At 43.3% G+C, this 18784-nt stretch overlaps 1 protein-coding gene across 1 annotated transcript in view; it reads right to left on the bottom strand.

Moving 5' to 3' along the window:
- Positions 1-18784, bottom strand: part of LOC126469827 (circadian locomoter output cycles protein kaput) — an 825094-nt gene that overhangs the window by 138190 nt on the left and 668120 nt on the right. Inside the window, exon 4 of the mRNA XM_050097116.1 lies at positions 11701-11790. Within this exon, the coding sequence (XP_049953073.1) occupies positions 11701-11790 (90 nt within the window). The remainder of the gene's footprint in view (positions 1-11700; positions 11791-18784) is intronic.

Genomic DNA, 18784 nt, shown 5'->3' with positions numbered 1-18784 from the left:
CAGCTGCTGCTTATCTCCTCCCAGATGAGACAGGAATTTTCAGGGAGTCCATTACTTGTTCTCGGAAGGCAGGCACAGATGTGACGAGGTTAAGATCCGCTTGCTGCACAATCAGGTTGTCTTCCTTTGTGGTGGTCAGATGCAATCGACCGCAATGGCTCTGAGCACTATGGGACTCAACTGCTGTGGTCATAAGTCCCCTAGAACTTAGAACTACTTAAACCTAACTAACCTAAGGACAGCACACAACACCCAGCCATCACGAGGCAGGGAAAATCCCTGACCCCGCCGGGAATCGAACCCGGGAACCCGGGCGTGTGAAGCGAGAACGCTAATTCGACCGCAATCTTGACTGCGAGTATGCCTGCGCTCACGTTCCCATGGAGTCCAACAAAGGGCCACAGTCATATCCGAATGCCCCATAAACCTGGATATTGCACTACTCGACCAGCTGGCTAAATGGAGACTCACAATAAGGCCCATTTCAAACTGATGACATTGTCTCATACGAGTACACGGTATCTCGTGTCCTGGACACACCACATGGGTACTAAAAGAAATCCGATAAATTTTGGGTAGTATACGATAAATCGCACAAATCTAAGGACTGTCAATTGGACTAAATACCTAGGAATTACAATTACGAACTACTTAAATTGGATAGACCGCATAATTAATATTGTGAGGAAGGCGAAACAAAGACTGCGCTTCGTTGGCAGAACACTTAGAAGATGCGACGAACACACTAAAGAGACAGCCTACATTACACTTGTCCGTCCTCTGCTGGAATATTGCTGCGCGGTGTGGGATCCTCACCAGGTAGGATTGACGGGGGACATCGAAAAAGTACAAAGAAGGGCAGCTCGTTTCGTGTTATCGCGCAATAGGGGTGAGAGTGTCACTGATATGATACGCGAGTTGGGGTGGCAGTCACTGAAACGAAGGCGGTTTTCTTCGTAGCGAGATCTATTTACGAAAGTCCAATCACCAACTTTCTCTTCCGAATGCGAAAATACTTTGTTGACACCCACCTACGTAGGGAGAAATAATCATCATACTAAAATAAGAGAAATCAGAGCTACAACGGAAAGATTTAGATGTTCCTTTTTCCCAGCGCCATTCGAGAGTGCAATAATAGAGAATTAGTATGAAAATGGCTCGATGAACCCTCTGCCAGGCATTTAAATTTGAATTGCAGAGTAACCATGTAGATGTAGATGTATCGTGTCTTGTAACAACACTAAACACCAACAGTGCTAATGCACTCTGGTGGCCGTTCTATCTGTTACAGAAAATTGTATCTCTACTCATTAACACACTCATCGATTGTACCTATGCGTACGAAGCTAACTGACATTCTACCATGTCCTCTGCGAGCTTCACTTTGTTGTAACTAAACTGCTTATTTATTACCTACCTTTCACTTCCGTACATGGGTACACTTAAGAAAAATACCTTCAGAAAAGATTTCCTAACACTTAAATTTATTTTCGATATTAACAAACTTCTCTTCTTCAGGAACGCTTTTCCTGCTGTTGCCAGTCTGCAATTTACACCACCTCTGCTGTGGCTGTCGTCAGTTATTTTGCTGCTCAAACACCAAAACTCTTCCACTAGCATTAGTGTCTCTTTCACCCAATTAAATGCTCTAAGCATCGGCTGGTTTAAATGGATTGCAGTCCATTACTCTTCTTTTACCTTTGTTGATGATCATCCTATAACCTCTATTCAAAACACTATCTATTCCATTCAACTGATCTCTCAGGTCCTTTGCCATCTGTGACAGAAAATACTATGTCATCGACAAACTTCAAAATTTTTAATATACAAGGGGGGTGGGGGGGTGGGGGTGGGAGGGAGTTCAATAAGTAATGCTACACTTTTTTTTTATTTTTAAAGCCGGTTGGTTTAATTCAGGATTTCAATATAACATATTATTCCCCATTCTATTGGCTACAGAACCGCATTTTCAACATAAACTCCGTTCAACGCGACGGTATTACGCTGCTGGGAACGACCGCATGATACCACTCCACTGGTCGACGTCGGATCCAACATGTTGCTGCGTCAATAACCTCCGCATCATCTGTGCACTGTTTACCGTGGACCAGTTCCGCACAGATGGTCCTTCGTTGCTCTTTTCGGTCTTCTGTTAGGCGGCGAAGAACCCAGCGGGCACACGCCTTTGAGTACCCCAAATAGTGGACGAGTGCGTCAGCATTACCAACAGAGACATCCAGTTGAGCAGCAAAGTGTTTGATTGCGATCCGTCGGCCACTTCGAAAAAGAGTGTCCGCGCTTTCCAACAATGCAGGAGTCACAGGTGTGTGCCCGCCGGCACACGGGAGGTCTGACATGTTTGCGCAACCTTGTTGCGATGCTGACAGACGCCTCGCCCAACGACTCACCGTGCTTTTATTCACTGCCAGGTCTCTGTAGACATTCTACAAGCGCCTATAGTGTCTGCGATGCTCTGGTTTTCCACCAAAAGAAACTCAATGACGGCTCACTGCCTGAAACACGTCTCCGTTACAGACGCCATTTTGAAGGCTAAGTGTAGCGCTGCCACCTATCGGTACTTCATGAAACTATAGTGGCTGAAGCGGGAATCTTCCACGATGTCCTATAACAAATTCCGCATTTTTGCAACCGAAACTGACTGAGGAAGAAAATGTGTTGCTTTAGTTACTGAACGCCCCTCGTACTTGTTTGCTTCTGTTTCCACCGGAGTAAATCAGCGCGCATACAGAGGAGGCGGGCGATCGCCTGCCGGACAGACTAGTGGGGCCGCGCGGCGAGTCTCGGCTGCGTCGCGTGCGGACGGCCCCACAAATCACAGCCGGACGCGGCGAGTGTGAAATGCGCCGCTCAACAAGTCGAGCCGCAAACAGCGCGAGGCGCGCTAACTCCTCACAAATGCGTTTGTTCCACACGCGACTGCTGTCTCCAAAGATCCTGGGTTTGGCTCACATGACAGTAAGTAGGATACTTCTTGGTTTTTTCGTGACAGTGCAGAGGAGCCCATCGATACGTCCAAGTCTGCCCATTATTCGAAGAGCTCCCGGTGCTCCGGTACTAGTCCGTAGCCGCAAAGGCACTGGAGACCTACAAAAACGTATCCAGAGTTTATATCCAAACTGCGTCCAGAAAACAGCCTTCCACTGCAGACACAATCGCACGGAATAGTGTGTTTTAAAAAGGAAGAACAGATATTTAAGTGCCAAAGGCCTTGACGCAGCGGCAGCACCTACTCCCATCAGATTACCGAAGTTAAGCGCTGTCGACAGCTACTGGCAAGCGGGATGCAATCAGCCCTTGTGATGCCAACTGAGAAGCTACCTGACTGATAACAAGCGGCTTCGCCCTCGAGAACCACAACGGCTGGTAGAGCATTGTGCTGACCACATGCCTCTCCCCATCTAGATAAAGTGACAGCTATCGGTTGAGGATGATACGGTGGCCGATCTGTACCGTTGGGTCTTTCGAGGCTTGTTCGGACGGAGAGGTTCAAATGGTTCAAATGACTCTGAGCACTATGGGACTTGACTTCTGGGGTCATCAGTCCCCTAGAACTTAGAACTACTTAAACCTAACTAACCTAGGGCCATCAACACACCCATGCCTGAGGCAGGATTCGAACCTGCGACCGTAGCGGTCGCCGGCTTCCAGACTGTCGGACGGAGAGTAAGGGGGGGGGGGGGGGAGATAGAGAGAGAGATTTTAAAATGTTATGTACGATTTCAAGAAAAAAATTGTTATTTTTACAGATTTACGCTCATCATTGATGCTGTTAATATGCTACAATGGCAATAACATCAAAAAATTTCTAGCATAACACATCATGCAGGGTCTTTGAAAATTATAGGAACAAGCTAAAAGCATGAGTAGAGGCCAATGAAACAAGCAAATAATCCTAATAAACATAGGTCTAGAAACTAATGGTTTACCCGGTACCACATATTACGACTGACAAGAGGGCAACGCTTACTCGTCATTGCCGATTTCGTCCAAATTTGTGGTAAATACAGGGGTTTGCCAGAAATGAAAATGGTAGAAGTGGCAGCTCCAAATGGCGAAGCGTTTAGAAAAAATAGTATTTTTGGGGCTGGTCGGAAGAGGCATGTTACCGTAGTTTCCAGGCAGCGGTTGGCGCAGCGGGAAGTGTAAGAAAAAGAAACTAATCGGAGGGTCGTTGGGTCGAGTCGCTAAGCGGAAAATTTTAATTATTTTTATTTTCAGTTGTTATGTGACTTGTACTGCAAATAATGTTGTTTTTATTAATATTTTCATAAAACCCCTGAAAATGAATGGCAAAGGAAATTTTCGGAATGGAAATAAATTTCCGAGACATCACATCACGAGAATGGTGCGTTACGCGTGGTTTACTGCCAGACTGCATTGAGAGAGAACCTCTTGTGAATATAAACCAAGTTCGTTTTTCTATATAAATTTTAAAACAACACTGTAATTGTAAAAAATGTAGCGTATATACCGTGTGCGAGATGCCGAGAGAATTACTGCTGTCCCTTTTTTAATGATGAATATCACCTCAGCTCGCGTTAAGCACCAACTGCAGAATAATAAAAGTGTGTAATTTTATCCACGACGTTCTCACCCACATTTTACAACCCCTTCCTGGAAATTTATTTGCTGTCACAATTTTTCCTTTGCCTTTCCTTTTCATACCATTTATGAAAATATTAATTAATACAATATATTGAGTTTAATTTAAAAAATTTTGCAGTGTTAGTAAATAAAATAAAAAATAAAAAAATTAAACATATCTCCGCATAACGACTCGACCCCACGGTTAGCTACCGTTCTGTACTCTTCCCGGTGTGTCAACTGCCGCCTGGACACTACGTAACGTAAATGGCTCATTCCGCGGTTGACCTACATCTATATCGACATAAATACTCCGCAAACCACCGTATGGTGCGTCGCGGGGGGGTACCAGGTACCACAACTAGTCATTCCCTCCCCTGTTCCACTCGCAAATGGAGCGAGAGAAAAATGGTATGGAAGTGAAATGTGGTGCTACAGAAGAATGCTGAAGATTAGGTGGGTAGATCACATAACTAATGAGGAGATATTGAATAGAATTGGGGAGAAGAGGAGCTCGTGGCGCAACTTGACTAGAAGAAGGGATCGGTTGGTAGGACATGTTCTGAGACATCGAGGGATCACCAATTTAGCATTGGAGGGCAGCGTGGAGGGTAAAAATCGTAGAGGGAGACCGAGAGATGAATACACTAAGCAGATTCAGAAGGATGTAGGCTGCAGTAGGTACTGGGAGATGAAGAAGCTTGCACAGGATGGAGTAGCATGGAGAGCTGCATCAAACCAGTATCAGGACTGAAGACCACAACAACAACAACATCTTCGCGGTCCTTACGCGCAATGTATGTTGGCGTCAGCTTCAAAAGCAGTTCTCTAAATTTTGTCAATTGTGTTCCTCGAAGGTCACCTTCCCTCCAGGAATTCCCAACTGCATCGATGTCGTCCCTCAGTCCGACCTGGTACACATCCAAAACACTCCAACAGTACTCAGGAATAGGTCGCACCAGCGTACTATATGCTGTCTCCTTTAAATGTGAACCACACATTCCTGAAACTCTCCCAATAAACCGAAGTCGACCATTCGCCATCCCTACCACAGTTCTCAGATGTCCGTCCCATTTCGTGTCGCTTTGCAACTTTACGCCCAGATATTTAAACGACTTCACTGTGTCAAGCACAACACTGCTAATACTGTATCCGAACATTAGAGGTTTGTTTTTCCTACCCGTCCGCATTAACTTACATTTTTCGACATTTAGAGCTAGCTGCCATTCATTACACCAACTAGAAATTTTGTGTAAGTCGTCTTGTATCTTCCTACAGTCAATCGACTTCGATACCTTACCGAACACCACAGCATCATCCGCAAACAAACGTAGCTTTCTGCCCACCCCATCTACCAAACCATTTCTGTATGTAGAGAACAACAGTGGTCCTATTACACTTCCCTGATGCAGTCCTGTCTCTGATGAACACTCACCGTCGAGGCAAACATACTGGGCCACTCACATTTCTGTGAACTTACTCCACATGCTGATACCCGCGCCAAAAATGATTTTTTTTCTAAATGGTTTGCCATCTGGAGCCCCCACTTCCGTCACATTCATTTCTGGCCAAGTCCTGCACATACCATAAATTTGGTCTAATTCGGCGATGACGAGTAGGAGTAGTACCCTTGTGAGTACAAGAACACCTTATAACAGAGTCCAGTAGGATTTAAACTGCAGATGTGCACTTCAGGACGAACACAATATGAACGTTCCACGGGGCTAACGTTCATGATCCCTGCATGAGAAATGCTACGAAGAAATTAAAATTATTGCACAATCTGCATGAGTATTGGGTCTCTAAATCTACCTAACAGTTTTTCGCGACAACAGCGTTGCCTTGCCTTCTGAGTTTCTCACAAACGTTTCGTGAGCGTCTCTGTTACACTTCTGTGTGGAGTAGGGGAAGGCGGGGCAAGACGGGGAGGTGGGGTAAGACGGGGAAGGGCTATAAGCTACAGTTACAGTATTGCCATCTGTGGATAGCTACGTCAACATCATCAATACACAGGTCCCAGAGTGTTGACATTGCTGAACCTTAGTTTCGCGGCGGTTTCTGTGAGCTTTTCAAGGTACGTACAATTGCTATACCGATTTGCAATGTTTTACACCTTTCGAGGTCCTAAAACATGTGTTTCGTGAACATTTGTCCAGACTGTATATATAGCACTGAATAGTACGTCTTATTAACAGTAAACTGCTGCGTCTGTAGTCAATGTTCACTAGATAGTGTTCATGTAGGCGTAATATAACCTGACAGAATGGTAGAGGGCAAGACGGGGTGGGGCAAGATGGGGAGATTCCCCGTCTTGCCCCTACTATGTGTCCAACCATTACGTTCTTATCGTCTCATGTGTTTACCTCGCTGCGGGTTTTGAACACGTACATTATACGTTGAATACAATTGTAAATAGAATGGTATTCGTTTTTCCAACACTTTCCTAATTAATTACAAAGTATGCCTTAGGCTATATGGTGAATAAAAATACACAAAACGTGCAAAGTCAGTATTCTTGCCATGCTTTGACGACTGACATTTGGAAATATGGTATTTACTGTATAATATAGATTACCAGGAATGATCTGACTCGATAGTACGTTCCACGTGTTTTATTTCAGATGGTTCGCAAGTATCGGCGACGAACTTCTAGGCAAGATTGGTCCTTGGAGTCAATGGAAGGCGTTGTAAATGCTGTTGTGGAAGGTCATATGGGTTCTTTCAGGGCTGCTCGACAGTTCAACGTGCCACAGAAATATGTGTTTCAGCGTCGGGGTGCCCACGACACTTGTGCAGGGACAGAAAGAAGTGATGACGAGGTTGTCCACACTTGTGTAGTATGTGAAAGTAAGAGGCCTAAATAAAACGTAATACCTGATCCTACAATTCGCAGAACCATGTTTCGAAACCTTATCTTCACATGATTTCGTTACTCCAGTCCTTATTTAAGCTTTAGAGATGAACTCATGCTAGTTCCCCATCTTACCCCGCATATGGGGCAAGATGGGGAATTGGTAGTTTATGTTTCAAATCGAGATATTTCTAACTAAATGTAACAAGTTTGCAGGTTTCTTTGCATGCTATTGTAATTCAATGGTAAATAAACAAATGACAATCAAACCTACTTGAATTTGTTTGTTTTTGTCCCTTTTGTAAGGGTTTAAAGTTAGCTTCCCCATCTTGCCCCGCCTTCCCCTATAATAGTCGGCGTGTTACGATGCACAACACATTGGTCTCGAAATTATTTTGATGTTTACTGTCAGGCGTACTCGACAAGGATTTTGTGGTGTCACCGCCAGATACCACACTTGCTAGGTGGTAGCATTTAAATCGGCCGCGGTCGATTAGTATACGTCGGACCCGCGTGTCACCACTGTCAGTGATAGCAGACCGAGCGCCACCACACGGCAGGTCTAGAAAGACGTCCTGGCACTCGCCCCAGTTGTACAGCCGACTTTGCTAGCGAAGCTACGCTGACCGATACGCTCTCATTTGCCGAGGCGATAGTTAGCATAGCCTTCAGCTACGTCAATTGCTACGACCTAGCAAGGCGCCATAATCCTTTGCTAGATATATTGTGGCTATAACATGTACCGTCAAGAGAGATGTTCTACAATTGTGGATTAAAGTTAAGTATTCCAGAAGCTACGTACTTTTCTTTATAGCATTCATTACGTATCCTGTTTCAGACCTCACGCCAGCCTGCGTGAGTTTAAGCGTGCCTTTTGGCTTCCTCTCATTGTGTCTAGGCTGTCTTGTCTAGACACAACAGATTTCAAATATGGAAATTTGTTCTAAAATTACCCACGCTGTCATCTTGTAGACAAATGAACCGCATTTTCCCAGAGGACTTGTATTCACCTTGGCTTCTGCTGTCACGTATTCGTCTCATTCCACATAGCTGCGCAGTATTAGCCTTAAGTATTTAAACGACGTGACCGAGTGTAAACTAATCTTGTAATCGTATACTCTCTGGGTTATTTCTCTTTTCTGTGCGAATCTTCTTGAGTTTATCCACATATAAAGAGAGCTTCCATAGATTAAACCAAGAGGAAATACTGTCCCAGTCATTGTGCGTTTCCTTGCGGTTATCCAGCAAAGCCCAACTTTAGGCAGCCCATTGCCGCAATACCTATAAAGAATAATTGTCTTTCATACTTTCTCAGTATATCTCATGCGGTAAGTTTGAGTGACCTCTGACCACCTTGCGTCTAGCCATAATTTTGCTACGGCAGAGCCGTAATTCCAGATGAGTTTGCAGTTGGGCACTATAGTGTATGGAAGTCATATGAGTCTTTTTGTACGAAATTTATTCAGTCTTGGTGAACATCTTTCGTAGTCAACGACTAAGGCAGGTTGTTTGGACCCAGAAATGCTTACGCTATGTTGGTAGCTCGTACCCGATAAATACGAAAAAAAGAGGGAATTGGAAAATGTTTCACATCTGACAGCATTTCGCCACAGAGGTTGCCATCATCGTCTAGCAGTACTTGCAGTAACTTCAAGATGTGACGCTTCATATGCAGTTTCCGAAGAACATGCGACGCGGCTATCTTGAGAAATGCAAGTGCCAAACTTCTCCAAATAGTGGATTCGTGATGTCTACACTCGAATCCTCTATTCGTTTGACTTTTAATATGTTGCCCCCAAAGATCCAGCGTTCGTGTGTTTACAACTTCAGTAGTCTTTAAATTAATTTTTGCTCCATTTATAAGTTTGTGACTGAAAGGCTCTTTGTAGAATGATGACGGAAGTCAGATTGCAATTTAAAGTTATTTTTTCCCACGTTAAAGCGCGTAAAACCATTTCTCTTGCAATGATGGTGAAGCAGTGAAGTAAACGTAAACAAAAGGAAGAGCGCCCTCGCTGAGATATTCGAACTTCTAAGAAGTCCAATAAAACACCAGAATTTACGCCGCCTAGTTATGTGTTTCTACAACATCTAGTTTCTCTGCCATAAAGAAATTAATCTGTTCCTACTTTTTGAAACGCCCAGAGTATAGATAATTTAGAAGAATGCCGTCCATTTCATTTCAGATTATGTGTCATTAAATGATGGGCATTACTCTTTCTTCAGCAACTTTGGCCGAAATGTCTAGCGCAGTGTCAGCGACAGTAATGATGTGTTAGCGTTTCTCACTATATTTTGCATTTTATTTTCAAAATGAAATCTTGGAGTAAAGTACAATATTTAGCCAATGTCTTCTTCACATTCTGGTAAAGCTGTATTCGTTTTGTCAGCGGATGCTCCCTGCTAGACTCTTCTTTCGTTATTCTTTTTTCTGTCGGTTTTGATCTTGTTGCCGATACCATTCAATTCAAAGCATAAAAAATGTAACAATCGTCATAACGCAACTGAGTCAATTTGTAGAACAATACGCAGAATACCTGACGAATTAGATACATATGAGTTCAGGAAACATTGCGGAATACAATATTACACTCAGTTAAGTGAAAGGGGTGCTTCTCCGCTGTGAAGATTCCCCTGTCGAAAGGGTCTATTGATTGCATTTATTATTCCTTTTTTTGGACGTACTATACGTATCTCATTAGACAGTCTTCTGCATAAACAAACAATAAGCTTCCTACTTGCTTATTTTTTCAGAGGTCGCTCAAAGTTGGAGATAAAAAAGGTATCGTATTTCGTTCTCCAATAAATATTTTAATGTTTGCTCTCATCGTGCAAGAGGACAGAATGCACAAGCGAATATCAACAGCAACTTCTGAAACTTGCAGGCAGGCATCACTAAATGAAAGAGCTTTGCATTGCAAATCTTGAATTCTTTTAGTGGGGGAATAGCATTAATGATGAAGAATTAATGAATGTTTAAGGCCTGGATTATCAACGAAAACTTTCTAATTTCTTGGTATATGAAAACAGTGTATACAGGGTGTTACAAAAAGGTACGGCCAAACTTTCAGGAAACATTCCTCACACACAAATAAAGAAAAGATGTTATGTGGACATGTGTCCGGAAACGCTTAATTTCCATGTTAGAGCTCATTTTAGTTTCGTCAGTATGTTCTTCCACCTACGCTCAACGGAGCAAGTTAAAATGATTTCATACGGGATACTCTCTCTACCTGTGCTGCTAGAACATGTGCCTTTACAAGTACGACACAACATGTGGTTCATGCATGATCGAGCTCCTGCACATTTTAGTCGAAGTGTTCGTACGCTTCTCAACAACAGATTCGGTGACCGATGGATTGGTAGAGGCGGACCATTTCCATGGCCTCCACGCTCTCCTGACCTCAACCCTCTTGACTTTCATTTATGGAGGCATTTGAAAGCTCTTGTCTACGCAACCCCGGTACCAAATGTAGAGACTCTTCGTGCTCGTATTGTGGACGGCTGTGATACAATACGCCATTCTCCAGGGCTGCACCAGCGCATCAGGGATTCCATGCGACGGAGGGTGGATGCATGTATCCTCGCTAACGGAGGACATTTTGAACATTTCCTGTAACAAAGTGTTTGAAGTCACGCTGGTACGTTCTGTTGCTGTGTGTTTCCATTCCATGATTAATGTGATTTGAAGAGAAGTAATAAAATGAGCTCTAACATGGAAAGTAAGCGTTTCCGGACACATGTTCACATAACATATTTTCTTTCTTTGTTTGTGAGGAATGTTTCCTGAAAGTTTGGCCGTACCTTTTTGTAACACCCTGTAGAAACTTATGACTTGCGCTTACAAATTATAGCCACTGCATGATTAAAAACGTGAGTTCTGCATATAAAAAATTGACGGAACTCAACTAAAGGTAAAACGAAATGTCAATTCTAGTTGTAAAAGTCATTTTCAGTCACAAGTTTTTACGTACTTTTCAAGTGAATGAAACGAATGTGCACTTGATAATGATATAAGGAGTCGAAATTTGTTGTACTTTATATCGCCTATTTTGCCACTGAAGCCAATGTTCTTATTTCTTATTTATACACTTGCGGACAGCTCTGAATATTATGCTCAACATGACCAAGATCATAAATTAACTTAAAGTGAAGCAGTGTGGAGTTAATGTTTTCGCCAAAGCAGCAGCCAGAAGAAGTGTACATTGTCCGATTAAACGAGTATCTGTGGTAACGACACTCACCTGGTGGAATCCGAGGTAACTCTCGATGCTATGGGTGGCGAAGAACACTTCCCCCTCACAAGTGAGAATTAGGAGAAAGCCGTTCAGCGCCTGGAACAATTAAAATTCATTTGTAGGTTTCTCTTATTCCCGTCACTTCATCCTAGTAAATGTTTAGGCGTCATCAGAGAGTTTCTGGAAGTAGACGGATTGCCTACAGATTCAACTGTAGTAGACAAATTGTAACATACAAGTAGCTGATCGCTCAGACAGTGGTCATGTAGAAAGGAAATGCAGTGACCAAGCCATGTGCGTGGTTAAACATGAGTTACAATTCGTATTAATCATACTTGGTTCAAATACAAAGAAATAGGTTTTTAAAAGAAACTACTTTCTTTTCAGAACTACAATAATAAAAATAAATTCTCTCTTCGCAACTAAAACACGTGACGTACTTTTTCTGTCACAAAGAAAAACGTAAGACCCAGCACTCTAACATTCAGCACTGCTAAAGAGAAATACACCTCACTGGAAGCGAAAACAAATCAATCAACTTTTAATATCTGGCATAATCGCTTAGTCACACGTTCTCTTTCAGGTGTTTAATCCTATAGCTTTTCCGTGTCATTAGACTGATTATGCCGTTCCTACTATACTCTTCTTCCGAAAGCAAGTTTAAAGTTAATGATTTTTTTTTAATTCTCATTTTTAGCTCCTGTCATACAGTTTCATTTGGATTGATAATGGGATTTCCATCGATATCTCGACCAGTTTCTCACGGGTACAAAGCAGCCAATTTTGCCCAACGAATTATCTAGGATTCTGATCATTACCCCAGACAGATGCTCTTTTAAAGTCTGGTTTTCGTCTACCTTTCTCATACAGCCTTTAATCAGCACCATTTCTTCGAATGATCCGGACAATAAATAGTATCACGGTTGAAATTGATTTATGTATTTCTGGTGTCCAACTCTCGGTATTCTGTGGATTGTTTTGGGATTGAGGCTCGTACGCTCCTACAACATTTTAGCTTCTTTTTCAGAAGCGCGAAATCTGTTTTTCGCTACACTTAAAATGACTTTCCATCTGAACTTTTTCAGGACTGCTCTTTGGTATATCACTCCATTCTCTCCCTTCTCAAACCTTCATATTATATTATTTCTGTGCTCTTTGAAATACTATAATTGTCGCTAATTGCTACAGTCCGGAACCGCACAACCGTACGGCCGCAGGTTCGAATCCTGCCTCGGGCATGGATGTGAGTGATGTCCTTAGGTTAGTTAGGTTTAAGTAGTTCTAAGTTCTAGGGGACTTATAACCACAGCAGTTGAGTCCGATAGTGCTCAGAGCGATTTGAACCATTTGTCGCTAATTTTCATCTTATACCTTTCCTTTTCGCAACGAAATACAATTAGTTGTCATTGTTTAAAAGTAACATCTTTCATATTTTTCCGTATGTGCAGAGACATTATCGCAACGAATAACGTTTGTTTTAATTTGCGAACAAATGGCGCGGCCAAAGATTTAAATGCCAAGCAATTATAGTTACTCTAACGGAATATGGTCCTAATTTCACCAGCATCAAAATTTGAAAATTCAGATTTTGCACACCGCTAGCTGTTAACCTAAATGTAGAGCGAAACATTGAAGTTATGAAAGGAAGTTTGCTGGATAGCGACAACGCGAAAAGGGCTGGTATTTTGCTGTATGATTCGTTCAAATGGCTCTGAACACTATGGGACTTAACATCGGAGGTCATCAGTCCCCTAGAACTATTTTTTTTTTTTTTTTCGTCAGTCTACTGACTGGTTTATTGCGGCCCGCCACGAATTCCTCTCCTGTGCTAACCTCTTCATCTCAGAGTAGCACTTGCAACCTACGTCCTCAATTATTTGCTTGACGTATTCCAATCTCTGTCTTCCTCTACAGTTTTTGCCCTCTACAGCTCCCTCTAGTACCATAGAAGTCAGTTCCTCATGTCTTAGCAGATGTCCTATCATCCTGTCCCTTCTCCTTATCAGTGTTTTCCACGTATTCCTTTCCTCTCCGATTCTGCGTAGAACCTCCTCATTCCTTACCTTATCAGTCCACCTAATTTTCAACATTCGTCTATAGCACCACATCTCAAATGCTTCGATTCTCTAGAACTTAGAACTACTTAAACCTAACTGATCTAAGGACATCACAGACACCCATGCCCGAGGCAGGATTTGAACCTGCGACCGACCGTAGCAGTAGCGCGGTTCCGGACTGAAGCGCCTAGAACCGTTCGGCCACCGCGGCCGGCTATGATTCGTGCTGCTCACTCTTTTATCTACCGAGGTATGGAGGTAACTACGGAATATTTTCTTATCGAACGATATATTTATTTAATTTCGTTTGATATGTTGCGAAAATAGTGGTCTACTGACATAGAACATGCCAATGTTCCTATCGTAATTTTTCATAAAAACAGGCGAGAATGTGCTAAACGTAAAGCCGAAGTCTCCCGTTGCAGGATACTACTATCCCTAAGACAATTAGGACAACAGATACAGAACTGCTAATTTTAATCACGTTTACCACATCCCTCGGCTATTTTTGCGACGATCCCGACGTATCTCATATCATTGTATGCCTAGTTTCATTAGGCATCGAATGCTATTAAAAATGAAAGCTATTGAGAAATAATAGTTGCCTCTGAATCTCGATGGACACTCATTTCTTTGCTTACTATCAACGCCGAAAACATAATTTCGCTATTTTCAGAAGTTTCGAAAGCATTCGAAGTCAACAGCTAAGGGTATTCGCAATGTATATTTGCATTCTTCCACTAAATCATTCTGTGGTTCAAATGGCTCTGAGCACTATGGGACTTAACATCTGTGGTCATCAGTCCCCTAGAACTTAGAACTACTTAAACCTAACTAACCTAAGGACATCACACACATCCACGCCCGAGGCAGGATTCGAACCTGCGACCGCAGCAGTCGCGCGGCTCCGGACTGAGCGCCTAGAACCGCGAGACCACCACCATTCTGTCTTCTTACTTACTGCTTATTACGAAATTGAGTATGAGCCAGTTTAATACGAAATCCAATGTGTGTGATATTGAAATAACTGGAGAGAAAGAGAGTTGGACGAATGTTAGCGGCATTCACTGTACGTACAAAAGTAAAGGACCAGCAGTATTTTGTTTTTGGTGGAAGAGAAAAATAAAGGGTGTAAGAAGTTAATGTGGCGTGAAATCGCCACGTACTGACTCAAACACCCAGAACAGTCGCTGGAAATCTGTGTCCATCCTGCAACTTCACAGGGACAAACTAAATTCGTACTCTTAGAGGATTTTGAATAAAGATGGTTGCAGGGACCTTTACTAATGCACGCACACATACTAGTAGTCGGACTATATAATGCGACGCGAAGAAACGCGTCGAGCGCTACGCAGTAACTACAATGACGGAAACAGGGAGCACCCACAACACGAGGGTTACAGGAAGCAGTTCCTTTCACTTGAAAATATTTATGGAGGCAGTTGGCAGGACACGCGATGGCGGCAGCCGGTGTGCAGTGGCCACGGAGCCTCTTTATTGGTCCATTACTCCGGCATCGATACTGCAATCCCTCAGGGAGCGCAACAAAAGCGCGATAAAATGGAGGCCGAGGCCGCACGGCCCGCTCTTCGAGTGCAACTGCCCGCGCCACTGATGCTTAAATACGGGCAACGTGCGCCGATACGATTTACTGCGCAATTTTCAAGAGTCGTAACGCGATATCAATTACGAGACATCCACCAAACTTACTGCTTCTCACGCTTACTGCTGATACGCGAGTAGATAGGTGAAGGTTAGCTGGATTATTTTTATGTGACTGGAAACCTTGCAGCTATCATTTGAGTCACTGAAAAGCGGCTGAAGCGAGTAGCAGCACTTTACGCACGAGTAATTATTTACAGACAAGCCATTATTTTTATCAAAGTATACATTGTACAGGCCAGCCGCTGTGGCCGAGCGGTTATAGGCGCTTCAGTCCAGCACCACGCGGCTGCTACGGTCGGAGGTTCGAATCCTGCCTGGGGTATGTATGTGTGTGATGTCCTTAGGTTAGTTAGGTTTAAGTAGTTCTAAGTCCCATAGTGCTTAGAGCCATTTGAACCATTTGCACATTGTACATCAAAAATACCTTGGCAAAGTTTAGAGGATTACTTCCTCTGACCAAATGAAGGAAAAGATGTCCTGCATGTATATCCAGAACGAATCTTTCATTCTGTGGGACTGTGCGCTATTTTGGCAAAGGTAAAAAGTTTGCCGGAGTGAACGCTTGCCTTGATTTCACCGACTGAGCTGCCCAGGCATCACGCAGGAATAATTTTTATGCAAATTGTACAGGTTAAATACAGTCTTTTGAAACTGTAATTGAAGTCTTATTAAGACTAAACGCGTTTCGCTTTATTCTGAAACATCTTCAGCGGTCACTCTAACAATATGGTTTTTTTGCCTTACAATTTTGTTTACTAGGTTCATGAACAGTTCGCATGCTTTGCTTATTAATATAAACAGTGTCGTTACTCACGGTTTTTGTTCTTTGTCATTCTTCCTGTTCTTTCATATGCATGTGTTAGATATTAGCTCAGAGCACTTTCTCTGCTACGGTCGCAGGTTCGAATCCTGCCTCGGGCATGGATGTGTGTGATGTCCTTGGGTTAGTTAGGTTTCAGTAGTTCTAAGTTCTAGGGGACTGATGACCTAAGATGTTCAGTCCCATAGTGCTCAGAGCCATTTTTGAACTTTCTCTGCACTAAATATATACACGTTTCTGTGTCATCTCGCCTCGCCATTTCGTGTGTCTTGTTTTGCTATTGCGGGATGCGTTCGTCTTTTGTTTGCTTGGCAGTGGTGAGAGCGTCTCGGTCACAGAAATGTTGCTAACACACACTATGGTCACTGTTCACGTGAAGGCAGGCTCCTGATCGATACCTGTTCCGTCCAAAAATCCCAGGTGGCTTCCGAATGTATTAACGAATATCCACAATGCGTCCCCTGACTTCGTCGACATTACCAACAGAGCTGGAATACACCAAAGCTTTTAAATATTATTTAAAAAAATCCAGTGGTATTGTCGAGCCACGACCGACATACGTGCTGTCGGAACGCTATTTACCGGTGCATAGGTATCGGGAATGACGATAAAATCAAACGAGGGCACTTTGTGATTTACGCTTCACTTGCGGTGTTTCGAAATAAACACCGTCTTAGACATTCACAGTGTTATAACATGGCATGACTGCACTTTTGGACACGTCGTATCGGGAAAACCATTGGTGCCGGACGTCTTCCGTTGTATGCCAATGAAGTTTCTTTCAGAGTGTGCTGATGCAGCAGCTCCATACTTAACAATCGTACACAATCGCTCGTTAGGCGAAAGATCCGTACCCAAAGACTGGAAAGTTGCACAGGTCACACCAATATTCAAGAAACGAAGTAGGCTCATATCGTTAATGTCATTATGCAGCAGGATTTTGGAACATATATTGCGTTCAGACAATATGAATTACCTCAAAGAGAAGGGTCTGTTGACATACAGTCAACACGAATTTAGAAAGCATCATTCTTGTTGAGATGGTTCAAATGGCTCTGAGCACTATGGGACTTAACATCTGAGATCATCAGCCCCCTAGACTTGGAATTACGTAAACCTAACTAACCTAAGGACATCACATACATCCATGCCCGAGGCAGGATTCGAATCTGCGACCGTAGCAGCCGCGTGGTTCCGGACTGCAGCGCCTAGAACCGCCACAGCGACCGGCCATCATTCTTGCGAAACGCAACACTTTCGTTCTGGACATCTGTCTCGATACAAACGTACCGCGCCACGGCTATTGCTCGTGCTAATCCATACATCAAATGGGCATCTGCCAACTCCGCATTTGTAAACATTGCACTGATTGCAAAACCACGTTCGTGATGAACACTAACCTGTTGATGCTACGTACTGATGTGCTTGATGCTAGTACTGTAGAGCAATGAGTCACATGTCAACACAAGCACCGATGTCAACATTACCTTCCTTCAATTGGGCCAACTGGTGGTGAATCGAGGACGTACAGTACATACTGACGAAACTAAAATGAGATCTAACGTGGAAATTAAGCGTTTCCGGACACATCTTTTCTTTATTTGTGCGTGAGGAATGTTTCCTGAGCCGGCCGAAGTGGCCGTGCGGTTAAAGGCGCTGCAGTCTGAAACCGCAAGACCGCTACGGTCGCAGGTTCGAATCCTGCCTCGGGCATGGATGATTGTGATGTCCTTAGGTTAGTTAGGTTTAAGTAGTTCTAAGTTCTAGGGGACTAATGACCTCAGCAGTTGAGTCCCATAGTGCTCAGAGCCATTTGAACCATTTGAATGTTTCCTGAAAGTTTGGCCGTACCTTTTTGTAACACCCTGTATAAACGATTTAGGAGACAGTATGAGCGGTCGTCTTGAGTTGTTTGCAGATACTGCTGTTCTTTATCGTCTAGTAAAGCTATCAGCGGATCAAAACAAATTATAATTCGATTTAGAAAAGATATACGTATGGTACAAAAATTAACAATTGACCATAAGTGCCGGCCTTGGTGGCCGAGCGGTTCTAGGCGCTTCAGTCCGGAACCGCGCGACTGCTACGGTCGCAGGTTCGAATCCTGCCTCGGAGATGGATGTGTGTGATGTCCTTAGGTTAGTAGGGTTAAGTAGTTCTAAGTTCTAGGGGACTGATGACCTCAGATGTTAAGTCCCATAGGGACCCTAAGTAATGAGAAGTGTGAGGTCATCCATATTAATGCTAAATGGCATCCGTTAAACTTCGGCTAGACGATAAATCAGTCAAATCTGAAGACCGTAAATTCAACCAAATACCTAGGAATTACAATTATAAACAACTTAAATTGAAACTTCCTAGCAGATTAAAACTGTGTGCCCGACCGAGACTCGAACTCGGGACCTTTGCCTTTCGCGGGCAAGTGCTCTACCATCTGAGCTACCGAAGCATGACTCACGCCCGGTACTCACAGCTTTACTTCTGCCAGTACCTCGTCTCCTACCTTCCAAACTTTACAGAAGCTCTCCTGCGAAACCTTGCAGAACTA

Source organism: Schistocerca serialis, chromosome 3, assembly GCF_023864345.2.
Source record: "Schistocerca serialis cubense isolate TAMUIC-IGC-003099 chromosome 3, iqSchSeri2.2, whole genome shotgun sequence".
NCBI classification, from domain to species: Eukaryota; Metazoa; Arthropoda; class Insecta; order Orthoptera; family Acrididae; genus Schistocerca; species Schistocerca serialis.
This window is presented reverse-complemented; position numbering and strand designations above follow the sequence as displayed.